Source organism: Poecilia latipinna, unplaced genomic scaffold, assembly GCF_001443285.1.
Source record: "Poecilia latipinna isolate Pla-1442-1.1 unplaced genomic scaffold, P_latipinna-1.0 Scaffold3830, whole genome shotgun sequence".
NCBI lineage: Eukaryota > Metazoa > Chordata > Actinopteri > Cyprinodontiformes > Poeciliidae > Poecilia > Poecilia latipinna.
The window spans coordinates 6,567-34,257 of NW_015116446.1; the positions used below are offsets into that span (position 1 = coordinate 6,567).

General features: G+C 39.3%; 1 protein-coding gene across 3 annotated transcripts; it reads right to left on the reverse strand.

Annotated features, from left to right (window-relative positions):
• Positions 1-1,497: 1,497 nt before the first annotated feature.
• On the reverse strand, positions 1,498-27,691 carry LOC106941729 (period circadian protein homolog 2-like). Of its 3 annotated transcripts, XM_015024834.1 has the most exons (23): positions 27,241-27,691; positions 20,475-20,567; positions 20,199-20,353; positions 19,589-19,710; positions 19,303-19,504; positions 18,641-18,692; positions 18,076-18,218; positions 17,852-17,930; positions 17,206-17,312; positions 16,965-17,118; positions 16,729-16,843; positions 16,002-16,154; positions 15,769-15,859; positions 15,480-15,654; positions 15,065-15,189; positions 14,677-14,883; positions 11,654-11,914; positions 8,771-9,666; positions 7,870-7,986; positions 6,406-6,622; positions 6,017-6,197; positions 3,549-3,699; positions 1,498-3,217 (listed from the first exon to the last, which is right to left on the reverse strand). In XM_015024834.1, exons 1-23 carry the CDS (start codon positions 27,672-27,674, stop codon positions 3,002-3,004), a joined length of 4,446 nt encoding a protein of 1,481 aa, XP_014880320.1. In that variant the 5' UTR covers positions 27,675-27,691; the 3' UTR covers positions 1,498-3,001. The 3 variants fall into 3 exon arrangements, with proteins under 3 accessions (XP_014880320.1, XP_014880322.1, XP_014880321.1); XM_015024836.1 differs by lacking the exon at positions 14,677-14,883; XM_015024835.1 differs by lacking the exon at positions 7,870-7,986.

Consider the following 27,691-nt stretch of genomic DNA (forward strand, 5'->3'; position numbering starts at 1 on the left):
TGTCTGTCAGGACTTGACAGCAGAGTAGTCTCCGTAGCTTTTCAGTCAGACAGACATCGATTTGCATCAGGAAAATGAAAGTCACAACCACAGGACAGGAAAACTTTAACATTATGCATGCTCTTTGTAATCTAATCTGAATACGAATTGCAGCGTCATTGGCGCATTCTTTTATATTAATGCATTTTATCGCCATCTAGTGGTCATATCACTTTAAAGTTTGTCGATCAAAGGCCTTGGCAATCCGACCATCTGCATCATGACGTGGGTCCAAAGTCCAACAAGCCTATAAACGAATATTTAGTCAAATGAACAAGTGGACATTTTTCGTTCAGTTTTTTTGTATTGTTGTACGCCACATCAATCGTTTTGTTCTTTCAAAAGAAATGTTCCCAAATGTATTAATTAATTAATTAATTAATTTATTTATCCAGGCCATATCTGACAAAGAAAGTGATTTAATTGGAGCTAAACAGCAAGTTCTCCTAGTTTTGTTCGTTGTTTGAAAGACGTCAACACAGCTGTGTATTCTGAGTAAAAAGTCAGCCTCTGACATTGGTTTGAGGAATGTTCACCCAACTCCTCACCTTCACCTCTGAGACGTTTTAAGGTTAACCTTAATCCCCTTCGAGTGACCCGAGGGCTTCTCAATGAGATCAAAGTCTGGGCTTATAACAGGAGCTTCCACTTCTTTGCTCTTCGAAAGGTGGAGTTATGGCATGTTTGGGGCCGTTGCGATGTTTCCGAGTTCAGTTCTGACGCAGATGTCACACTTTCTGCCTTTGACACCTTTGATGGTAGAATTTTTGGTGTATTCAGTTACTTTGTTTAGCCAATAACCACGACACTTCCACCTCCGTTCTTCACAGCAACGATAAAGTTTTTCTCCTCGCATGCAGCATGATCCGTTGTGTTAAATGTTTTTCCGGGAGTTCAGGGCTCTGACTGAATTTTATTTAACAAACATTAGGCTTACCTTTACAGCACAAAGATTTCCTCCTTGCTCAAATACAACGAATGATGAACTTGTTCAGTGTCTTTCAGATCGGACAAACTCGCTGTCTCACATTTGTGAGCACTTGCTGTGTTGTGATAACATTTGAAGGCTTTAGAGGTTTTCTTTAGCGTCCTGCAGTCTTCTATTGTACTGAATTTGCTTGGACAACCAGCCCTGGTGTTTACCTATATCTATCAATCTTTTAATTATAACTTTTACTGTTTTATCAATGTCCCGCTAAAAAAAATTTTCAAAAAGAAAAAAAAAAAAAAAAAAAAAAAAACACAAGGCAACGATATGTGGACGTGAAAGTGCCGTAGGTAATATGCAAAACAATGCTGTTTTCAAATTAAACATTTTTATTTCAAGAAAATATTTATTTTTCATTGAACGAAGAAAAAATAAGGACTCGAAAAAGAAAGGTGCTTGAGAAGACTGCTGAAATAGAAGACAGACTAATGACACATTCAGAAAAGTTACAGAGAAATAGCATGGATTCGTGTGAAATTATAAAATAAAAACCCCCCAGGCATCTTAAGTTTCTAAAATAATAACAAACCTTTCAGGTTTTTGGCTTATAATGAGCTTGTGTCATCTCTTACTCTACCAACCTTATCCACTGTAAACAACCACACAGTTATTTTTCCCTTTCTGACTTGCAGTCAGCATTAGTTTTCTTGGTCCTGTCTGTTTTATAATTTAGTTTTTTTGTTTTGTTTTGTTTTTTTAAGAAACACATTATATAGTTTTCAAAAAGCATGTATCCAAAATATATACAAATGTATATACTCAAAGACGTTTTCAAAGATTAACCCGTGCAACTTCAGCAAAGAAATAAGAATTTCACATCTGAAACAATTGATACATTTCATAACTAAAATATGCCGAACCCACATCAAGAATAGTTTGGTAACACATGGCTCCGAAGAAAAACAAAAAATATTTCTGAAACACTACAACCGAGTTTAAAGCAGCGTTGTGCACATGCTCAGTCACGTCCTGTTAAAATATTCCGATCAGCTTAATAAATACTGCAGTATTGCATGTGCTTTCACTAGGTGGGATATGGTTTCTGCTTTATGGCATTTCAGAGGGAAATATTGCACATTTTCTTCCCATTACTCTCATTTTACTACCATGGGCCAGCTTGCTCTCAGCTTCAATAATTTACAGAGTGTCGGATAAAACAATCAATTAAAAAAAAAAAAAAATCAAACCAGGCTCACATTCAGTCTGGAGCTTCTTAAATAACCAGACAAGGTAAAATATATTATGAATAGCTGGCCTTTATGTCAGGTTTGACGGACCGCATGTTACTCCACTAAAGGCAAGAATCAGAGCATGTTTTTATGTGGCGGAGAAGGGACTGAAATGATGGATAGCTTAACAGGTTTGAATTTTCCAGTCCCAAAAATGAGTTTGAGCAATTGTAGAAATACCAATAATTCTTCCTTTTAGCACCAAAAAAGTGCACATATATGTCCAGTCAGTACCTTATGAGAATGAATAACAACAGAACCTAAGTAATTTGTTGCTAAACAAAAAAAATTAATAAATAAAATAACAAACAAAAAAACAAACCTCTACTTTTTTCTCACCTCACCTAACTTAACTGGGAAAATGTCCTGAAATACTGATTTCATTAACTGTCTCACAGTCTGGCATGTGTTTGCTTGGCATCTGTTGGCATGCTTTGAGCATGATTATGAGCATTGTGCTGTTCCCTTGTCACATGTTTTATCTCCTATAATCAGTGCATGAAATTCTTTCAAGGTGCCGCACTGCGATGTGCGAAAGAAGGCAAATCATTAAACGCGTAGAGTCACAAAGCCCGGCCTTTATCCCAGAAGCAACGAAGCGACCCTGCCTGATGCAGCTAAAAAAATAAAACGAAATTGATCACCGCAGATGTTCACATTTTACAAATGCACAGATTGTACCGCGACGCAGAGCAAAACGGCTCATGTAAGGCAGCTTCTTCTTTACAGCGGAGCAGCAGTTTCTTTAAAACTCCTGTTGATTTGCTTCTTCTGCCCGCGGGTTGCAGCTTGAAGGAGGACTAGAGTGAGAGGAGATCGTGGCAGAGGTTAAAGGTTCGCCTCTGAGCCTCTCGGGGCAGCAGTGCTCTCCGGTCTCCATATCGCCCAGTCCCAAATCTGGCTGGTCTTCCACTCCAACTGTTGCTGCAGTCTCTGAGGTGCTGTCACACCAGGTGCATCCCTGGAAGTCACAAATGGGTTTAAATCCTACATTAAGGAGTGAAGTTGAGAGACACAAAACATATAAATACAAGAAAAGGCTGATAATAATCATTGTTTGCCTAAGTTTAAGCTTTCAGTTGTTTTATTGTATTGCTTTGCATTTGACTCTTTTTTTTTTCCACTTATATTTTTCAATTTACATCATAGAAATGAATATAACTACCACAGACTACAAATTGGAGCTGTATTGTGACAGGAAAGTTGTAAAAAAAAAAATGATAAAAGCTTTTCAAAGTCATGCCAATAGGAGCAATATGTGTTAAAATGAAACATATATATATATTTTCTACCTCAACGTTGATGGCTTTGGGTAACTCTCCCTTCTGTATCCAGGGGTGGACCTCGCACAGCTCCTTCCTCTGGTCCACTGAAAAGTGGGGCTGGCATTGCTGCAGCACCCTTATCTTCTCATTGTCTTCTTCCAGCACTCTGCCAGTGTCCCTGGAAGACACACACACACACACACACACACACACACACACACACACACACACACACACACAAAAAAGGTTGCAAAAATTGGGTAAGCAATCATTCTTCGGTTTTTTCTTATTTATAGACAGTGGCAACTTTCTTGTCAACATATATAATAATTCATTTTGATCTGCAACACACAGGTGCATTAAAGCTGAAGATTAAGTAAACTTTGCTAACGGCTGTGAATAAGTAAAAGACATCAGAGAATCGTTAAGTTACTGAGAATGATGTAAGCCTGTTGTGCTCATTCTGTGAAAAACAAAACAAATAAAGGTCTAGTTGGAATAGACTATTTCCATTTCGTATGGTTAATGACAGAGGCTTCTTAGCGCAGAGAACTTAGCGCTCCCTCTACATGACATTAATATAGCAGCTTTTAGTTGTTGCAGATGTAAACTGCTAAAGCTGGCATTTGTGTAATGTAATCCTGCAATGTTTTGCTGTAAAATGTTACTTTGACATGTTTCGGGACCATGATGTAGAGTGTAATTTCATATATATTTCATCTAGTATAGTCGAAAAACTTCGAATGGATGTATCGAAACACCAAAGGGAAACTGCATATTTTTGCGGCACACATTTATTCAGTAACAATCTTCGTTTGTTGATACATTTACACTAAGGAATAATTACTGACATCACCTGTTTTGAATTACAGATTTATTCCGTACATGACATTTTTATTTGTAACATTATCCATCGGCCTTGAGTGGCTTAAGTTTTTCCCCAGGGTTTTTTGTTGTTGTTTTTTTTCCACCATGTGTTGCAGATCAACTCAGGAATACACACACAAGGTAATAATCATTACAAATGAAGTTGACATAAGAAAACATAAAATCATGAACAACTTAAAACACTCAAAATATCAGAATCCCATTTTTGTCATAAGTGTGTAAGTTGCTGAAACATCCCTGCAGTGAAAACCAACAAAATTTGATGTCTCTCATTATGAGGCTCATTGAACCAATGTCAGCCTTAACACTAGGGTGCCATCTACTGGTTAAATAATGTCACTACAGCAGGTTTAAATGATTCAAACGTCTTTAAATCTAAAGCTGACACTGCTATGAACAGAAGTGGTTCCATGTCAATCAGATTCGAGTCCTACTTTAAATTAAACACTGTAATAACAGAGTGTAAATGTATAAGGTATATGATGTAATTTTATTATTGACATATCCTATCTGCAACTCTTTTGAAGAAAGTAAAACAAGTAAGAAAAAAGAAATACATTTATTCTCCTTAGGAATCCCAAGCCTGTTTTTCTTTAGCAGTTCTTTCAGTTTTAGTCAGATTGAATGGCCTTTTGGCTTCACCTTCATCTTCAGTTCAGTTGAGTCAAGTCTCTGTGCAGGTCAGTCAGTGGCGCTCACTTTAATTGTCTGGAGATAGTCCTTCACCAGTAAAAACATAGTGTTGTCATGTTGGAAGAGAGAGCGTTAATCTTTTTTTTTTTTTTTTTTGTGGAAAAAGTAGTGTTCTTGCATCCTTTCAATCCAATTGTTGTCATATATTCGTGACAACAATTCCTGACCATTGCTTTATGTCTTGGCAGATTTTACTGACGTCTCTCGCTAGTTCTCATTCCAGGGTCTCTTAAATCTTTTGCTTCCTGCCTCTGCCTTCTCACTCTAATTCTTGACATTTTGGAAACAAGGCAACAACTGTTTCTCCTACTGCTGACTGCACACCAACACTCCTTTTTCTTTTTTCTCAAGTTCAGACCAACTGGGTTAGTTCTTGACCTGATGTTTTATCCGATGACAGATACAACCGTTAGTCTGGTCTTTATACTAAAACCATCTATTGTAACTTCACACACATCATGCCACAACAATGGTTTGTGCAAAAAGGTTAGTTCTTGAAAGGGGTAATAATTTTAATGACTTTTTTGTTGTTGAATAATTTCATTTCTGTGTGTAAAGCAAAAATAAACCTATAATGTTTGGAAAAAACCTGTACAACATATTTGAAATAGCTCTTTTTTAAAATAAAATTATCAGTGCCACGATAATTGGTCTCCTGATGTTTTATGCAACAGGACAGCAGTCAATCTCCTCCTACAAGATTATAGAAGGCACCTGGTATGCATTTGTGACTTTCAGTTACCTGGATACATCTTTTGCTATAGTCAAAGAATTATACCACAAAGAAGAAATTCAAATGTTTGAATGTTTCCTTGCATTTCTGATCCAACCAGAGGCTGCTTAAGTTTCAAACCACAGTGATAACAAGAACCTCCTTCCTACTCCTCGCTGGCTGCGCCTGTCCTTCGACTCACCGGGAGGGCAGCTCGTAGGTCATCATGACTTTCTCATCTGTGTTGGCCATCAGCAGCCAGACGGGGTCCTGCAGGACACATCCTGTCTCTGCTGGTCTTTCCTCACTGCTCCTAAGGAGCAGCTTCTGGCTGCTCTGAGATGAGTCCACACTGCCAAAGTATTTACTGCTGTTGTTGCTTCCTGGAAAAAAAACAAACAAAAAAACAAGCGCCACATATTTTTATGACAAACAAGTTAAAAGATAATAATAAAAAAAGCCCCTTATGTTGACTTTAATGTTTTATTCTCTGTATGCTGCAATCATTTTAGCAGCCTCCCCCCGGCTGAGGGTGTGAAAAATTGTGTTTTTGTTTGCTTTTCTTTTGAAAGCTGACGTTTGAATGCAGACCTGAAAAACTGCCTGACGTCTCACTGGCCGAGGCGCCGCTGGCCGACGTCCTGCTCTTGGACTTCCCGCTCGCTGAAGTCCCAAAGCCGTTAGAGCCGGAGCCCATGGAGCCGGAGGTGGCTGAGCCGGTGCCTGAACAGGAGTCCTCTTGAAGGATGATGTCCAGCATGTCGCTGGATGTTGAGATGACATCGCTGTTGTTACCTTCGTCGCTCCTCTGCAAAAAATCACACATATTACAGCACTGGTATTAATATTGCTCTAACTCTCAGTACCGGGAATATGTTCCCGCTCGACCATGACGTCGCCATCTCAACTGGTCATAGCCGTTTTTTCTTTTTTTTTTTTTTTTTTTTGAAAAAGAGCGGAGATTTTGCTACTGCGATTACACTTTTTTAAATCTATGTAGAGTCTCTTCAATGCACAGAGACAGGTGCAACTATAAGAACATGAAAGGGATTTTGTCAATGTAGATTTATTGTTTTGTCATTTCTAAAGTGGATGGAGAGGAAAGACCAAGGAAAAAAACAGCAAAACTGAATTAGTGCTGCACAATATATCGCAAATTCATCATTATCAAAGCATCACTGAATCTGATAGCGTATTACAAAGAACTGCTTGAATTGCAAGCGAATAATACGAACACCAAGCATTCAGTGTTTCGCATGGCGACACTTCATCATTGAAAAGTTTCAGAAAGCAAAGAGGTGGTAACATCTTGATTTGATTGCAAAGACAGCAGACAAGAGCTGGAAGCACCTAGTTAAAAAATCAAGTTGTTAGGAAAAATAAATTTTATAGTTAGCTCATCTAGACGGATCTTTATTTGGAGTGTATATTTTGTTCTGAGCTTAAACTGGAAAGAGACCAATACTGTTTTGTCATCCAATTTCTGTTCAACCCACAGATGTATTTTCCATACCGAAGTGGCAAAAATTAAACAAATTCAAAATCGTCAGCACATTCTGTCCAATAAATTTCATCCAAAAGCTCCCAGTAAAACGGACAACCTCCCAACGCGGACCTGATCATGTGATAAGGTCCACACTGATCACATGCTGCAAACATCTGCATAAAGCAATTTTAAAAGCATCTATCATTTCACTCGAAATTTATACAAATTCCCAATCAAAAACAAAAACATGGATGTCTGTGAACATTTCTTTAAAGCTCTGTGCTTCGGATTGAAGTTGAGCTTGCACCGTATTTCACAGTCAGCTTACAGAAGGAAGCGTTATAAAGTCTAAGTACAGCTGCAATCCCACAGAATTGAACTGTTTAGTTTTTTACTATTTTTACTTTTAATACTTTCAGTCTTAGCTATCTGTTGAACAAAGGAAAGCATTACAGGGTAAAATACAAGTGACATACGAACATAAAAAAAAAACAAGCTTTTACAAATGACATGGAATCTGGAAGGAATGGGATTTAGAGAATGTTGAGTTTTTCTGAGGATTTGCCTACCTCTTTGCTGCCAGCCCCAAGCCTAGACCACACTTTATCCCAAGACAAACGCTCACAGACACAGGATGTGGGTTGGAAATACAAGGGTCCAGGTGGACCAAGTAGACTGAGAGAGGGCTAAAGGGTGTAAGGGATAATAGTATCATTAACACCCAAAGCCACAATTCATCTAAGGAGTCTTAGCTCACTTGATTTTACACATTGTAATACATATAAAAGAAACTCTGTCAGTTTATTGCTGGGAATATGTTAAGAATCCAGGTGGTGGTGGGAATAAATCCCTAACGGGAAAACGAGGCACACAGCTCAATATATTTGGGGAGGGGACATCATTTTGAAATGAGTGTATATTTTCAGAGGTCACATGTGAAGAACATCAGCCAGAAACAATGAAAGACACGAGGACGACACAATGACATAAAATAACTTTGGTAACACTTTATTTGAAGGGGTGTGAATAAGACTGGCATGACACCGTCATAAACATGACATAACACCTGTCATGAACATGAACGAGTCTTTATGAATGTCTATGACTGTTGTCATGAAGTGTCATTTGGTAAATAATGACACTTTTAATGCAAAGTTCCTCTAAAAGTTGCATTGAAAGTCCATTAAAAGTGCCAACCTTGCATTAAATTGTCATTATTTACAAAATCATGCAAAGTTGGCACTTTTAATTGACTTTTAATGCAACTTTTAAAGCAACTTTTCATTAAAAGTACCATTATTTACTGAATGACACTTCATGGCAACAGTCATAGACATTCATAAGGACTTGTTCATGTTCATGACAGGTGTTATGTCATGTTTATGACAGTGTTATGTCAGTCTTATTCACACCCCTTCAAATAAAGTATTACCAGAACTTTTTCCTCTCTCTCTCTTTCTCCCCGTTTACCTCTTTCATCTCCCTCTCCTTTGCTTTGCTGGCGCTTGCTCCTTTCTCCCTCTCAGCCGCGTTACTCCCTTGTCCTACTGAAGCGTGAGGCGCGTTGTCCTGCCTGTCCACGGAGAACTCCAGCTCCAGCAGGTTCAGGGGCGAGCTGCAGCGGGACTGGAACAGAGGCGGGGACGCCTGGCCTTCACCTTCACCAGACTGCGGTGTGGAGGAGCGGGAGCGGCCCTCCGCCGGGGGCTTCGGGGCATCAGGGGAGGAAGGGAAGTAGAAAGGCGGCGGCAGGTAGGATGCTAACGTCGGGTTGAGCTGGTTCTGACTGTTGACGAAAGGTGGGCTTGCGAAGGCGGCGTGGCTTGGGAAAGCAGTCTGATCAAAAGTTGGCGCTTGCATCGGGACACCCCCAGCGTCTACCTGATACATAGGCACCGGCGGTGCTGGATGTCCAATTAAAGGATATAAGTAGTTGGGCAGCACAAAAGCCATAATAGGTGTGACCATATGAGAGGTTACGGGGGCAAACTGAGCGCCCGGGGACAACAAAGGGAGTTGGGCACCCTGGTTATCCCCCAAGTCTTGTGGCGGAGCTTCTGTGCGTGACAACGCAGAATCTGTTCTGGCGTAGATCTGCATTGGGTAGCCTGGCAGCATTACAGGATATGGTGCGGGGAAAGCGGGCTGTGAGGCATCAGATGGAGACACCGGGGTCTGCGCATGGCTCTTGTTCGTCTGAGGAGGGGGCAGCTGCTGCGGTCGCTCCTTGTGAGGGGCAGGCGCGGCGCTCGGAGAAGTGAGAAGCTTCGCTCTCTTGGTTTTGGTCTTCCTGTTTCGTGTTCCTCGGCGCGGCGTCGGCTCTGGTTTCTGACCTTCTTGCTTTCTGGGTTGAACAGTGTGCGCAGCTGTAGATTGATGAAGGAAATGTTTAGAAACAAAGCTATTTGAATAAAAGACATTATTTTTGGCTTCTGACATTTGAATGTGTAATTAATTTTTTACATGATTTAACCAATTAATTAACGCCTCCTTTGGTCTCCAGCCAATCTGTCAACACTGACATCAGGAGAGTCTCTTTATAACTGGCCGTCATTTATGGTTAATACAACTATTTGTATTTTTCCAATTTGAAATAATTACGAATAAGAAGTCTGTTTTGTACAGACATTAAGTTACCAGATAATTAAAAGAATGAATGCAAATGAAAGACACTTGCAAAAGTATTCGCACGCCTTGAACCATTTCTCATTTTGTCATATTACAACCACAAATCAACATAAAGTAGTGAATAGCTGTGATGTGGAAATACGCCACTTGGTCAGCGACAACCAATCAGAGCCAGGAGGAGTGTCTTAGTGCTCTCAATCATCCTCATGTATGCGCTGCTCACAGCCTAACTGTTTCTCTCTGCTACACCACAGATGGTTCACAACAACGGAGTCTGCCATGAACACTCGGGTTAGTTAGACTTCCTGGACTGGTAAGCTGTTTCTCCACCATTAGCACAGGAGAAGTGTGATTTCCTTCACAGATTACCTGTCTCATAGCATACTGTTTTGCCACAGTTTTACATAGTTTAAACAAATTTATAAAAGACTTTTATTTTTTAAATTACATACTCCCTGTATTTGAGTCAGTCCATCTCACTATCATCTCTGACTGACCTCCCTGCAGAGGAAAAGCATCCCAACAGAACGACACTGTCACCGCCATGTTTCACTGTGTGGGTTGGTGTGTTCAGTGTGACATGTGGTGTTAATTTTCTGCCATGTGTGACGCTTTTTTGGAGGCCAAAAATTTACATTTTGGTATAATTTGACCAGCGCATCTTCTTAAACATGGCCTTAATGAAATACCGCCTGCAGGTGAATGATTTGATAGAGCTCCTATAGATATTCAGAACATGGGATGTTTTTTTTTTTGTTTGTTTTGTTTGTCCTAAAGCCCCTCCAGTTTGTGGTGGAGAATGTCATGTGCTCCTGGATCTCTTCTCTGGCATGGCAACCGCTCTGCTAAAGGTGCGAATTCTGCACAGAAGATGGTGGGGAGCAGCTTAAGGACACCATCCACCTGACAAACACGTGGTTTGTTCCCCGCTCCCTTTGATAGGAGGCTGCAAAGCATCAGATGTCGAACCACAAGGCACAGGAACAGCTTTTACCCTGTGACAGTAAGACTGTTGAGCTCAGAGAGCTCAAAAATCTCAGAAACCAGCCAAATTGTGTTATTACACAATTATTGTACAGTTGCCTGTAGTTTTATTGTTTATTTTATTTATCTATGCCTTTCAGTTTAGCCATGTTGTCTTTTGTGTGTTTTTATCTGGCACCTTGAAACTCAGTTTCATATTGTGTTATGCGGAAGCATATATGATATGACAGTAAAGAACCTGGAGTCCTTTAACCCAGCCCTGCTTTATTGCTCCCCCCCAACTTTCATGTTTAATATATTCTTCGGTCCTCATGATTTTTCTTGTTTTATTTTCTTACTAAAGTTTTGAAGCAAATCTCAGAGGCCTTCACAGAACAGCTGTATTTATACTGAGATTAAATAACACACAATTGACCTTTACTAGTTAGGTGAAGGTAGGTGGTTACACTGAACGCTATTTGAGGATACCAGAGTAAATCAGGTGAAATTTGCAGTTTTTGTAAAAAAAAAAAAAAAAAAAAAAAAGTTTAGGAAGCAAACTTTTGTCTTCCCCTTTACAGATGTGCACTAATTGTGTAGAATTGTGCCATACAAAATCTGAAAATAAATCTAAGTTTGTGGTTCTGATCTTGACAAAATGTGGAAATGTTTAAGTAGAGTATTTTAGCAAAGCCCCGTGCATCTGAGGGATAAATCTAATCTGCTATTTAACCATTATTTAACGGTGTTGTTTAGTGGTACCAGTGATGGTGCGTTCATCTCTCTGTTGGTCCAGGGGCGGGGAGCTGTTGGCTTTGTGGGGAGCGAGTCCTCGAAGCTCTTGAATGCGACAGAGAAAGGCCTGCTCCTCCTTCTGCGTATGAGCTGCCAGCACCTGCTTAGTCAGACCCAGTTTCTTGTAGGACTCCATCTCCTGGCTGGGAGGTGAAACTGGACGAGGAGTGTTGATGCTCTGGCTGGATTCTGGCATGTCTCCTGCAACAGGTACATCCTCTGTGATCTCTGCATGGATGACAATGAGACAGGAATGTTTACATGCTGTATTATGCAAAGAAACTATTAACCGTCTGCAACGATGACAAACAAAGCAAAGACGAGTCGACAACAGGCTTGCACAGACGCAGATACCAACAGGTTTTCTGACATTTCACAACTTAGCTGCTCAAAACCAAAATCACAAATGACAGATGACATCTAAGCAACAATACTGATAGCCCAAGTGGTTATTGTACTAAATGTGCAAAACTCTAACCTATAATTAAGTGCTAAACAAATGATGTGTCAGGATATTACACAAAAGCAGAAACCTGTCTCTGGGGTATCAGGTGCTAACACAAACAACTGCACACTTTGGGTTTTCTGTTGCACAATAGAAAGAAAAAAATGAAATTGTGACAATATTTACTTTATTTCAAGGTCTCATTTTAGATCTTTATAAGTATTGTCAGAGCTGCACATATGCACTCTTTGTGAATTTTAATATTTTTGTTGTTCATGTTACATTGTGCTGAGTGATAACGACCGGTGACACGTTTCTGAGGGTGGGATCATTCACCAGCCAGAAAGTCTGAAGCCACCAGACTGAATTTCTTCCCAACACTTGAACCTTCAACCAGACTTACATGTACGTTCCCTGCATTCAACTCAGGTCCTTTAAAGCTGTAGCGATAGGATGAAGTGGCACGGCTATCTGACCCTGCCAATGAACATTTTATAGAGTGGGGGCGAGGGGTGGGATACTTCAAACAAAAAAATACATCATCATCTAAATCTGGAACAATGTAGTTGTCAGTCTCTCCTAATAAGGTAAAAGAAATGTAATATTTCACAGTCAAAGAAATGTTGCTAACACAACTACCATTATACATTTAGCAACTTTAACTTTGGTTTTGATATCTGATGTGCTTTAGAAAGAGCATCAGCAGAAACATGTGTGTTCAGGCCAAAGAAACGGTTGATGGCATATCAGCTTCCTGCCAGCGTCTCCCATTTCACTGAGGGATGCTTTAGCAATTACTCCTCGTGACATTCAAAGAGCATTACCCACAATGTACAACAGTATTGACATTTTCGCCACAGCACAATTTGCTGTTGTTTACTTGGCTAATCTTCTACTTATCCTGGACTCTAATTTGTCCACTGCATAAAGTAATTAAAAGCATATTAAAGGCTCTTTGCATTTGAATAAGTCTTTAGAGGGCGATGCTGGTTTTTGAGTAAAGGTTATAAATCTAACAAATAAGAATAATGCACAAATAAAAAAAACAGACATCAAAATAACACACCAGCTTACTGTATCCAGCTGATAAATACGTAGTGTACGTAGGATTAGTTTAGCTATGCACTGTAACATTAAAAACTGTATGAACTTGGAGATAAAAATTAGCTCTCAATTGTGTTATTTTTATACTCCTGTCACATTATTTCGTATCTGTCTTTCCATGGGTTTCTATGGTCAGTGGTGGTTCCTGCATAAATGGTGCCTTTGGTAAGTCCATTTTTCTTTATCCCACACACAACAAACATGCACCGACTATCCTGATCAAAGACCAGACGAATGGATGGATGGGTTAAAACACAAGTTTTATGAATCACAAATAGTTTTTTTTAAAGCATCTGTAAACAGCATTCAATAAATTAGTCCAGGTTTTGGTTCAACATTTTTACTAAAAATAATCTAAAGTCCAAGTCTAAATCAAAGTAGGTGGTTGTGCTTATTTTTTGTTTTTACAAATACAACGAAGGTTTCACAAATCTCATGTTGTGTCTGTCCTAAAGAAACTATGTTCACTGTAAAATAATTGAATCAAAGTCTGCATTATCTAAATATTTACTTAACTGAACCAGATTCAGCCAACGGGCAAACAATTTTGCATGTATAAATCCCCATTTACAGGAAACAAGCCATGCATATAACAAAAAAACATGCAAAGTCCAAGGTCTAATAACTGTGCCACCATTGATCCAATTATTTAACCCAACAACAGCAAATGATCCCATATCATGATTTGTAGATGGCCTATATGGTGAGGATTCACTCAAATCAGCATGCTAAATGCTAAAAAATGGTTGACATGGCAGGGAATTGGATCCATTTTCCATTAAATAAAGCTAATAAATAGGTAGCCATGCAGGGACACTCAGACACCATTCAGCCTAATAATTGTAGCTCATCAAAAACAACAAAAACTCTTCACATGCATGACATGAAGGGATTTTCCACCAAATGCTCCTCATTAGTTCACATTTTAACTCATGTTAAAGAAACGTTTTCAGATACATTAACATGAGTGGCAAGATAAGAAACAGTGTGACAGCAGCTTTCGTCTTTAGATCAAGGTTAACATTATTCTGGTGACAAAGACTGTGTATATCCTGGAGAGTTTTATGAAAACTGACGTGCCGAAACCTTTGATAGTGTAATTTTTTTTGAATAAATGTCTTTCTGTGTCCAAGGGTCTTCCTGTAGGCAACACAGAGGCAGTGGTATCTACACATGCATGTTAAGATGCTTTGCAAAAACATGCATTTTTATCTTTTCTCTTTTTTGTTATGTTATGCAATTTACATAGTAAAAAAAAAATAGTACATAAATGTTTCAAAACTACTGAAGGATAGGATCTTTTTTGAGGAAATAAGATATAACAAGTAAAAAATAATTACTTATTACATCACCAGCATATAGACATTCTTTGTCACCAGAAGTGTTTCGTGTAAACATGTTGAGAGAGATTCTGGCTGGAGGTTTTTTTTCTCCACTGTACCTGACTCTGGCTGAGGTTTCTTGTCCCCAACATGCACTATAGTGCTACTGTAGCTACATTGGCTGGTAATGGACACCACACTTTCTGGTTTGTTTGGCACTGGTAGGGGCATCGAAGTGCCCACTACCGCAGTGGCGGGGTCACTGGTCTTTTTGTGAGGATCATCCAAAGCAGAAATACGGGAATGATCCTTCGATAAGGTTGGTTCTGCCAAAGAGAACAGAGGACAACAGCTGCAGATAAGGCACTGGCATTAGAGAGACGTCTGAGAGAGACAGAGAATGAGAAGTTCACAGGAAAGAGTGTGAAATCCTCAAAAGAACTTCTTGTGTTGTTTGGAGAGATAGCAAATCTGGTCTGTTGGTTGGTCGGCAGCAGCAGCACATACCTTCAGAGACTTGCACAGCATGCGACTTCTTCTGTTTGTCCTCGTCAGAGTTAGAGGAGGTGGTGTTGGAGGATGACTGACATTTTCTCTTCATGATGACAGGGACGTTATAGCTCTCCAAGTACCTGCAGGAGCCAGTCACAACACTGATGTCATGATCACGAGCTAGTGAATGGCAATATCATATTTTTAAGATGGGTCATGTTTGGCACTATGTTTCACTGCAGGAGCGTGGACTAGAACAGGTCAGAGAAGATCACAATTCTTGAATCTTTTTGATTCAATAGAATGTTTCAATGCATTTTACTGAGAATCTTTTCGGTAAACTAAAAGCCTTCAGTTTTAAGACATGATCAGCTTCTTTTTCTGCAGAATGGACCTTGGCTTGTCAAAGTGTCCGTTTTTATCTGTGTACCTGATAACACTGTCCAGACAGCTGATTTGCTGGTAGGAGTAGACAGTCTGATCGTTGAGGCCGAGCTCCTCGTGAAAAGAGACTCGACTGTCGGCGGCGGCGGTGGCCTCCCTCCAGCTGATCGGGGGAGCCGAGTCTTTGAGACGTACAACCGCCTGGCTGTTCTGTCCTGACACTAGCAGAGACAGACCAAAAAATTAGTTTCTGAATAAAGACGTAAATGTAACAATAACTGGATTATAAAAAAAAAAAAAAACAAACAAACAAACAAAACAAAAAAACAACTTACTGGTATTGCTTCGTTTGTGTTCTGATTTTGCCGTCTGCTGCTCATGGTTCTTCTGAAGATGAATTCCCTTACAAATTTCCTGAAAAGTACGCTTTTGGAAGAAATTGTACTAATGAGTTGTTCCCTAAGCTCACTTTGCAGTTAAGTGGTTTCAGGGATTTAGCAAAAAAATAAATAAATAAGAATAAATAAATGTGCTGTGAAATCAGACAGGTATGTGCAGTTTTACTCACAGGTCTGCTTTTGATGGTCTGCTCCCCTTCCTTTTGTTGCACTTTTCCTTCTTTTCCATTGTTCAGGCTCTCACTTGAGGAGGAGGTCATGCCCTGAAGGTACTCATTGCTGTTAAGACTACTGTAACCACTCGACCCACTGTTGTGAACCGGCTGATCAAGGAAGGAGAGAGAAGAAGAAAAAGTTTAAAAACAACAAGATAAAGGGATGCTGACATATCTCAAAATGTGTCTTGAGTTTTAATCTTTTTTGGAATAGTGCTTGCTTTATCTCTATAATCTATATGTTATTACTTAGAATTTGCTCCAGAATCAGACTCTCTAGTGATCTATTAACCCCTTGACTGTCATCTACTTGCGTTTAATCATTTTGACGGTGACAGTTAAGGAGAGAATTAACACAAACAAGGATAATTAACTATTTAATGCAGATTAATTGTATCTGAAAGTTGAGCATTAAAGAAATAGCCATAAAATCCAGCAAAGATCTGAAACAAAACCTAAGACCTGAACCATCCTTCAGTTGATCATTTACCCTATGCAAGGTTATATTTTTTATATTCGATTATCTTCAGCTGCTTGATTAAAATTAAAATTGAAAGTCCAAAGAGAAACTTCTAAAGACATCCAGAAAGCCTGATGAACTGCTATTCAAGGCTACTTTAGAGGATTAAAAGAAAGTCTGCAGACTTTTGCACAGTATTGTCAGGTGGCCGTCTTCTTTCACCTGCAGCAGAAGCCGATGAATCTGCTCTGTTATTTCCTGGATATCTGAGTCCATATTCTTCATGTGACCCATGGATGAGAGCGGAGTCATGAAAATGTCCTCATTCATGGGGCCCCTGGTGGAAAAATGCATCAACAGTTAATGACTTACAAGACAGTTTAAAATCTGATAAAACTTTTCTATACAAAACTTCAGTAAAAACCGTCTTCTGCACAGAAAACATGAGCAGTACTCACATGCGAACTTTATGCCTCCCGATAACAAAGGAAACCTTTCTGCTCCAGGGGTTCACGAAGGTGGACCAGCTGGTGTCCAGGACGATGTATTCTCCATTTTGAGCACAGAAGCGGATGGACGAGTGGTCGAATGGTTGCCCTGCGTACTGTATGACTGGAGTATAAAATACGAAGAATTAAAACTCAGATCTTGGCGTACGCATCAGCTAAGAATATAGATCTGTTTGATTTGGAGGCTCACTTTTTCTATGAATGGCCAGCATGACGGGCCGGTCGTTGGGATGCAGGTGGCAAAGAATCGGAGTACCGATGAGGTCCTGGGGGAGGTAGCCCAGGAGAGGAACGGCCCTGACACACAACATGAAAAGATTATCTCTATTAGTGTTACGCATTTAGTATTTGGAATATAAAATGGCCTTTAAGGTTTTTTTGTTTTTTTTTAAGATTTTGTCACATTACAACCACAACATAATAGACTAAAATAAAGTAGAAGAAGAAAAGAACAACAACAAAGCTGCTAAAACCATTGCTTTCCTTTCACTTTGCTACTTTTAAAGCAAAGGGCATTTGCTTTTGCAGCTTCAAAGTTAGGGAACAGTTTCTTTAGTCATTTTTATACTTTTCCTGATGTATGCCTTGTATATTCTTACTTATTACTTTTACATGAGTTTTATTCTGTTTTTTATTTGTTAGGTTAGTGCTTGTTGTTTTTAAAGAACTTTATGAATAAGATTGGCTTGATTACACTTTGTGTTGTTCTATCACATGAAATCCCCAAGAATATGAAGAAGGTTTGGTTGTAAAACGACTCATTGTGAAAATCTTCAAAAGGCATGAAAAGATTTGCAAGGAGCTGCAAGCGTACACAAAGTGCACTGAAACCTTACCTCTCATCCACATCCTGAAATACACAATTTGGAGTGTGCGTGGTGGTGAAAATGCGCTTATCAGGTGGAATTCTGGGTGCTGCAAGCAAATTTTGGAAAACAATTGAAATTGTTGATATTTAAACAATAATAATAATAATAATAATAATAATAATAATAATAATAATAATAATAATAATTCAGATATTTGTATGCTAATATTCTGGTCTGAGCAGCGTTTTTACCTTCGTATCCAGAGTGAACCCTCTCAGCCAGCAGGAGGCAGCAGAACTGGTCTTCATCATGAGCCACATCCTGCACCTTCATCAGATAAGGGGTCATGCGGAACGGATAGTACCGCAAATTACCCTCGAACTCCTTACCGCCACTGAATATCAGAACAACAATTTAGCAATGAGTTAACCCAAGAAAAAACAGCACGTTTCAGTCAACTATGTATTAAAACTATCTACTCTTAGTTTGCAAATTGAACACAAGGGGCAGTGTGGAGCAAATTTTCACTTCAGACACGAGGAACATAAAAGAAACCAAACTTAAATTTTGAACCTTCAAAAGTAGGAAAAATCCAATCACCTTTACAAATGCAATTCTTTTTAATTTTTTTGTGTTTCTTCATAAAAAGTGCTTCTTCCAGTTTAACCTGGAAAAAGCATCTTATTATGGCCTGCATGAATGTGAACTCGCATACAAAATGAGAAACATCCGCAGTGGAATTAAATGCATGAATAAAACCAACAAACAGATACGCAAGCAGATGGCCTGACGTGCAGGAACCGATGCAAAACGCACCTGATACGACAGAAAAAGGACTTCTCCTGCATACAGTCAGAAGGAGACGGATCTGAAACAGGAAAAAAAAACCCAAAAAAAACACCTGTAAATTCAAAGGGAACACGATCCACACAGGATGCAGCCAAAAGCAGATGCATCAGGTCTGAATAAATGCATCAAAAAGCAATATTCAGAAACCTGCACACATTGAATATGTAATAAATGAAAGGGGGTCAAATGCATAATTTATTTCCCTAATCTAAAGCTGCATCTTATTCTGTCATGTTACAACCACGAGCTGAGAAAAAGTTACACGGTTTTCAAAACGTTTTGCAAATGAAAATCTAAAAACATGCATTTTTATTCCGTTCCCTTTATTCTGATGCCCTGAAATAAAGTTCAGAATAGTCTATTCTATTCTATTCTGTGTGTGACAATAAGTTTGAAAGGCATTTTTCAAGAACGAGTGGCTATCACATGTAACAAAATGGAAAAAAGCAGAAAAGAGTTTGTCAGTGTTGTCTAAATTAGAGTCTAAATTGATTTGCATACATATAATAAAATAAATGGACTTTCAAAGTGTTTCGTTGATCTTTCTCAAACATCAACACAATATCCATACATTGAACATTGTCTGGACTTAGCCGGTGGTTTGGAGAGAGACATGTAGCTCTCGGTACCTGCTCCAGTGCACATGCTCCAAGACGGCAGGCGGTAAGGCGTGGTGAAGCTGTAGAACACACTGATGTCCTGCGGCATCAGAAACTCCACAAACTTGGAGTCTTTGAACGCATCTCGTTTACAGTTTAGGATGGAGGCAGCCTGATCAGATATGTAGATGATTTTTCCTGTGCTCAGGGACACCGCCACTGCAAAAATGTCCTGTAGATGCCAAAAAAAAATAAAAAATCTTAAACCTGTGACGCGCACCAGTCGGAGAGGAAAAAAACAAAGACTTGGTCTTACGTTGCTTTTGAGGGTGTACTCTGACGTGATGCTGTCTATCTCCTCTATGGTGTAAGAAGAAACATCCAGGCCAGAGGGATGACTGTCATTGACCATCATCAGCTGGTAGTACTCCTCATTCGCTGAAAGAGAAAAGATGCAGTGATTTGGTCCAAATTTGTTCAACATACAACACAGAGAGGATCGTCTTCCAAGACGCCCACGACACTGATGCCAAGGACATTTTTTAATAATGAAAATGATAAAACTGAAGAACTGTACTACCGAACACCTACAATGGATAAATAGCTGTTGATATGCATGACACATAACTGATACTTTACATTTTATACAGTAATGGCCTGTAAAATTTCTGCCAATTTTACAAGCCATTACCTCTGTGACTATGTGCAAAAGATGCTCAAAATTATAGCATCACCTTTATCTCAAACACTTCAGAAAAGTCAGTCTTAATGAATGAATAATGGCTGCATTCCTGCGTCTACTCATAAATGTACAGCGAATCACTCGAAAAAAGAACTATAAAAAACCCATAAAGGCAAACAGACGTTGTTGATGAAAACAATCGGAAGCACGGAGAAGGCAGAGTAGGTTGTTATCTGCAACAGACCTTCCACTTGCTTCACACAGCGCAGGGCGTATTTCAGCGCGCTCAGTGTGGTCGACTTGCTGTTGTGCTGCTTGTCAGATGGCACGTGGAGTTTGAGCTGCTTCAGCGTTTTAATCACCTCCTTCTGGTTCTTGGCTTTCGCGGACTCCTGACTACTGCAAGACGGACAAGTAAACAACCAAGAGTCATCACTCATAGCACTAATGAAAAGGGGCTCTTACAAACAGACTAAATAAAGATCTTGATCCTGACAGCAGCGGCGGTCACTGAGCTAACCTGCAGCCACTGGTTGAAGGGTTGTCCTGCTCTGAGCTCAGCAGACTGTAGGCGTTGGAGCTGCTGGGAGGAGATGGGCTGTGGGAGTTGGAGCTGTGCAAGAGAGAAGGAACATTTTTAAATTGCAACCTGAAAATGGAGTAAAAATCACTTCTGTTCCAAAAAAAGAGATTTCACGCTGATGTTTAATCAATCAGCTTTTCGAGAGTTCAAAGTAAGCAGAAGGAGAACAATTAGTTGCAAATGATTCTTCTCTGAAGTACAGACTTATCACATGTTTTTCACACGCGTCTGAGGTGCTCGAGTTTCTTTCAGTGGAAAAGGACAAGTGTCCCCATTTTCACACTTTGGGCCTGTTGTTAACTCAAGCTAAAAGAAGATCAGCTGTTTTCGTATGCCTTTTGTGAATTCTGTAACAGCGTCTTTTGAGCTTCAGATCCAATTTTGAACATTTAGCAACCAAGTAACAAAACAAAAATCACACTCTTATCCTGAAGTCTTTGTCATCTACTTGAAGGAATCAAATTATTCCCCGCAGCTCAGTTTCCTGCACAGCAAGAACACAGCACTGTGGTCAAGTGTGAGGTCAAAACACAAGTGGGGGCAGAGAACAAGCAGTGGGCAAAAATCGCTGCTTGTTCTCTTGGTGCTCAGATTTAGAAAGGTGTGCTTGATATATTTTCAAAGCAGACCGTTTCTGGCCTTCAGTCTGTCTCCATTACCTACAATACAGCTGAATCTGAATTTTAAAATAATGAAAGTGATATATTATATACAATCAATGCACACATATTGATAGTTTTCAAGTCTTTTTTTCTGGTAATTTTGATGAGAACAACCACATTTAATCTCTCAGAAAAATTTAATATTACAGAAGTGTTTTTTTTTTCATTTTAAATCTTATCAACCTCATTTTATCCTCTGTTTAGCTTTTCTACATTTTCATTTACAAATAAGCAGCACGAACAAAAGTCTATCATGTTCATTGTTCATGCATAAAGGTTCATGTTTTTATTATTCATTTAAAAGCTGTTTTTAAACCAACGTCCTGCTGACGTGAATTAGGGAAAACATACGTACATGAGAAAAAAAGTTTTACTTCCAACATAAACAGGATTTGTTTGACCTCAACTACAGTGAACATTTGCTCCATATAAAACAAACCACAACCTTCATTCAGGCCAACACCCTCAGATAATAACAGATCTATAAGAATTTACAGTAAACAGTTCTAAGACAACAAACTCATGATCTCATTCAGCTGAGAAAAAATCTGGAGATCTGCTCAAAGAAATCCTGGAATAGCCATCATGGCTGACCGTCTAAGTTAACACAAACAGACATTTCCTGTTTGTGTTAACTTAGTCTCTCTATTAGCTTCGTACTATGTATCTAATGTACAAATGTAAGCTTCTGTTAACCCAGAACCTTACGACTAATTTCAACACTGCATACTATCTATATCTAGAACGCCTGCTCAAAAATAGAGTGAATCGTTATTCCTGGCACAGGTGAGTCCAAGTTCAGTGTAAGCCTTTAAGTTCCCAGAGATGCCACACGTGGTTTCAGTCTGAACACAAGTTTGAGAGGGCAAAACTTTTTCTTTTCTTTTCAGCTGACACTGTGGTGAAATCTGAACAGAAAACAGCAGAAACTGGCAATTGCAAATCAACAGCTCTGCCCTACTTGCCTATATAACACTTCTTATAATATACATGAAGAATTACCCACCAGGCTTAGAGCAAGATTATTAGCAGCTGTCTGAGAACCTGAGTCATCTGAACTAAAACTGAACAACTATAAATAACCCAGATTACCTGCTCAGAATAGGTAACATCTTCACAAATAGCCTTCCTGAGCCAAAGAAGGAATCTAATTCAATCTAAATAGCCTTCTGTCCCGCACAATGCAACAGCTGGTTTTAGACTAGACAGTCTAAATATGTCTTAGTGTCCAGTAAGCTAATTGGTATCATGGCAGGGAGTCTGTAGGTCAGGGAAAAGTTATATAAAGAGGGCGCTGAGAGAGGCGATGTAAGAGACGTTTCAGTTGTCCTCCGGGAGCAGAAACACAAAATGAAGGTCAGAGGGAGCTGGTCTTCTTTAATTAAAAATCTTCTACTGACAGGTTATCGATTCCTTTATGTTTAAGAGGCATAACTGGGACAGCAAAGGTATTACATTTAAAAATGACATGAGACGTTTTCCATTTGGCTTTCATAGGTTTGTTTCTCACTGAATGTGATGGGAATTAATTAAAAACGCATCTATTGGTAAATTTGTTGAATCCATTCACACTTTTGCTTCCTGTTTTGATCCATAATTTGATCTCTTTTCAATATTTGATTTGTATCAATCGACCCGATGGCACTGAAAATTAGCTGACCAGACTGTCCATGCTTATCAGAGTAAATCATCTTTCTAATGTAATGAGATGAAAACCTTACAGACTAACAGAGTTATTAGTCAAACTAATACACCTGAACAATGTGGAAAATGTTTTAAGCTGCAATCTACTGTCATTTTTTTTCTGCCTACATTCAGAAAACCAGCAGGATCTGTGGCACAGAGGAGCTCACTCAGTAAAACATTAAGCAGAAATTATTGCAGTGATGTAATTCTAGATGTGTGTAGCCATCCATTTGGCTTCTGGGAAATAAAACAATGCAGCCATAAAAATGCATCACTTATCAGTGATCTCTGAATAAACTCCAGAAAGCCCTTGCCACTCGCACGCAAGCTCACCAATAAATGGGACAAAGGAGATGTTTGGACTTTGGCACAAGCACGTGATATTCACCTGATGAATTGGCATATTAATATTAGTAGTAGGAGACATGCTAGAACATGTGGTCATTTTAAGCAACAAATTCATTTTCTTTATTGAAACAGGCACAGGATTATTAGTTTTAAAACAGTGTCAGTAGGACATAATAAATAAACTGATCACTGATATTAGTAGGTAGAAAACGTTTAATGGAACCTCCTTGGAAATGTACCCCACACACACCAGGAAGTGGGCTGGTGTTCTGCATGTTTTAGATGAACAAGCCAAGCGGGTTCCTCATGAACTTAGTAACAGAGGAAATGAGTCAACAATTTGAGTCAGGTGTGGTAGATGGTTTAGATTAGAATGAGTTCATCTAACATGTGCAGGACTTGGGTGTCAGATTTAACCGCTTTAAATCTACAGGCTTTTTGGGACAACAAAACTAAGAAAAGAGGCTTTGAATGCCTTTGTAGTTTTTCACAACTGCAGACCATTTTTTCTTGCCATTAGTTTGACATTGCAGCAAGATGAGAAGAATCGATAACATTAACTGAGTTTAAAATTTGATAAACTGGCTGTTTAAACCACAGGTTTGGCTAATTTTGCATAGACAAACTAAAGTTAGAATTTAAGGTAACAATAAGGTCAATATGGGCCCGCTGTCAGTCTTTTGAAATAATGCCATGGGTAACACTTATTCTTCTTGTCCTGAGAAGCACATAGCTGAAAGTGTAATGGGAAAGATCTTCTGCAGCAGGATGTGGCTTTTATCTACTGACTATCAAAGGACGCTTGAGAGAATTGTGAAACCATATAAAAAACAAATAGAGCCAAAGCAGAGCAACATGACAGGGACACAAAACATGCAAGCTACATCAAGAACTGACCAATTACTAAGAAACGAAAGATCCTGGGTCTCATCAAAGGCCAGAACTTAATCCCACTGAGACACTAAAGCATGCAGTACATGCAAAAGCCAAAGGGCATCTGATAACCTTTTAGGGGTAGGGTGTCCTAACTCTTAGAAAATGCAATGTTGTCGACATGTTAGTTTAATAGGTTAATATTTGGTTGCGATTAAATCACTTGCTTTTCCAGAAATTAGTTTATACATACAGATCTATATCAAGAGAGTAGACAAGTACAAAAACATTCTGAGGTGTACCTCCTAAAACTGGAGAACAAAAAATGTAGAAAGTAAACTGAGCTGACTCAGAGTTGGCAGACAGTGGTGCTATGTAGCAACACAAAACCAGAAAGAGTTATGTGGGTTTAAAATACGTCATTCTGTCAGCAGACAGAGCGTTAGATGCCAGAAGGGAAATAGACCATGGCAGAAAAGGAGCGGTTTAAAAAGAAAAAAAAAGGCTTGGATCTCAAGCAGCAAGGGCAGGTCAAAGTAAGGCAAAGCCTAGCGTGAGTAAAGACGTCAGAGCTTGAGACCGGGTTGCTCCACCCAGAGATAAACACACACAAACAGTGCATTGTCATGGCAACAAGGAGTAGGAAAGCATGACATGGCCCATCTGGCATTGAAGAAAAGCCAGCTTCCAGCCTTCAAGATGACATCAATTTGCTTCTCCTGCTGGTTGATACAGTCATTTATTTGTTCCTCTGCTCTGTATGTTTCCAGGACAAGCTGTATAGTGTCTGGGTCTATTTCTGGACATGATGAAGACAGGAAAATATTCTGAAAGTTTTAAAGCTGTCTTTTTTTTTTCTTTTTTTTTTAGTTTTAAACCAATTCTTATGTCTCAGAAAAAAGGTTTGATGTCACAGAAACTCATGAAATTAAAGGTGCTATCCAAGATTTATTTCAAAAGTTGAGACTTATGAATAAAAAAACCTTAAGTATGTATCACCAAAATACTTTGCTCTTGCTAAAAAACAGATGAGCTTATCTGTTTTCACAAACCTTGAATGTTGATCCTGGCCTGTTGCCACATACTCGCACGAAAGGTTTTACGGATTACCACCGTTGAATCTATGGCTTAAATTCAAAGGTGATTCTATCTATTATTCACTAATTCTGGATGAAATATGCAAGATATAATGTGCTGCATGAATGCTCCTTTATGTGTCAAAACTGTAAAGTTAAGGAAGAAAAACATTAAAAATATTCCATCCACCATGTGAATGTGTGTGTGAAGCAGTGGAATAAAAAAAACAACATTATTTGCCATAAAATAATGTTGTTTGACTGCGGTTAGCACTACAGCTGCTTTTCCAGTAAAACACAGATAATCTCAACATGTAAGCCAAACCACATCTCACCAAACTTGCCAGACAAATTTTTAAAACGTAGTTTTAACCAAACTGCTGCCAAGACAACCTATCCACTGCTTCAACCAGAAACCAGATTAGACTCAGCTGTTCATAATGTGATCTGGCTGGAAGCTAGTCCCAAGCTATAAAGTGCTAAACATTTTTACATAGTTGCCCTTCAGCAATGAATAGCTTAATGCTATTAGCCTCTTGTTACGAGGACAAGGTATGATTGGAATATTATGCTGCTAAAATATTTCTGTCCAGCCATTCATCTGCTTTAGAGTAGTTTAAATCTCATGACAAAGATCTGACTGCAATGAACAATATGATAAATTATTTTGTAAGAATAATTGTTACTTTTTTGTTTCAAATAAGAGATTAGATCAATTTTTTTTTGTTTCAAATTCTACTCCAAGTATCAAGAAGCTATGGTATTTTTACCCAACGTTATCTTACTGCGAGAATCTATTCTGAGTTTGAAAAGTGTTCAGCTAACAGTGATTCACTGAATGGAATGCCCAATTTACAAAGCACCATTTAAAAATTTTGTTTCTGAAGGGCCGTTCATGGAGAGAAAATTTTCACTAATACAAATTTAAGTGGTAAAAGACTCCTGGAGTGTTAATTATAAGCAATGGCTGTTATCTGACATAAACAGGTGGGTCTCGGTGACTCTTAATAATATTTTTACCTTTTTGTTGATCTACTGGCTAAAGTTTGGCACTGCATCACAATCAATGATCAGCCTACGTTAGGGGTGAATGACTCCGTGGCTAAATCCCTAAACCTAATTTCACGTTCAATTTTATGACAAAGATAAGGTGCATACTGCTGCTTGTAAACTTCTTTTTATGTTTGATAAGTAAACTATCCCAGCCGTTTCTGCTGAGGTCCTGCTGCACAGTAAAGTTTTAAAATTTGATTTAGGAGAGTGAAGTTTCAGTGTAAGTCTCTTTGTGTTGAATAGAAAGTGATGACGATGTAAAAATTTTTAGCTTTAATCAGGAATGGTAATTAGCCAGTTGATATATCCACACTGCTGTAGACAGAGGAACTGAGTCTGAATATTGCCTTACATTCTTGACAAAAAACACCAAACTTTCACTGACAATGGCGATTTATTTTGCTTGTTTCTGGTGAGAGTAACCAGACAAGGTTTTTTGTCTTCTGTTTTGCCAAAGGGATCTGGTGATTTTGCCCTTTTTTGCCATTCAGAGTGAACATTTAGAAGAGAGGGACCTACTGACATGGAGCCATATTAGCAGGAAAAGCAGTTTATTAGTTGTTCTGCGCTCTAAGAAGCCTCTGACTTACGGTTCTGTTATCGAGCAGTATTGTTCACATTCACTTCATTTCAGGTCATTCCTATTAAACTTGCAGTCGTAATTGACAGAGTTGAGTGTTGCTTGTAAAGGCCCCTGTAGCGATAGCTCTTCCAGGAGACCCCATGCTGTTCATTTACATAAGCTTCGGTTGGTAAATCTACAAGCCTGCAAGTGATTAATTAAAATTATAATGAAGTCCAAAAACATCCCATCACTATAGAAAACTAATTTATCTGATGAACACCTTAAAAAAAACACCTTATTACACCTTGCACCTTTTTACTGTGGTGGAAGAGGAAGTTGCTGCAAATTGGTACAGATTGGAAAACTAAGTGGCATGTCTTTTTTTTTAAATTTGTAATAAGAAACTACAGTAAAGGAGAGAAAGTTCTGCCATCTCTTACCTTTTATTGCTGCCTGAAGATTCGAGCAATGCCGAGTCTTTACTGCAGCTGTTGGAGCTGCCCATTGACTCGTGGCCGTTGCTGTCATTCCCATGACTCTCGTTGCCATGACTCTCGTTGCCATGAGATTCTGTCCCGCTGCCGCTGGACCCACTGCTCTTCATCTCCACGTCCTCCTCGGGGGACAACCGAGAACGCGTTGTCTTGCGCACGTTGTGAGGAGAGAGGGCGGGGTCCTGACCGCTGCTGTCGCTGCCCTCGGAGGGCAGTCCAAGGTCAGGTCTGCCCTGGGCGTAGCTGCCCACCCACCGCATCTGTGCCATGGGACTGCACCCTGAGACTCCGCTTGAGACGGAACTGCTCGAAGCCGAGGCTCCATCCCGATCTGCCGGAACCGGCAAGGGGTAGGGCTTGGAGTCTGAATCGTCTGACATCAGGAGGAGGTATTTGT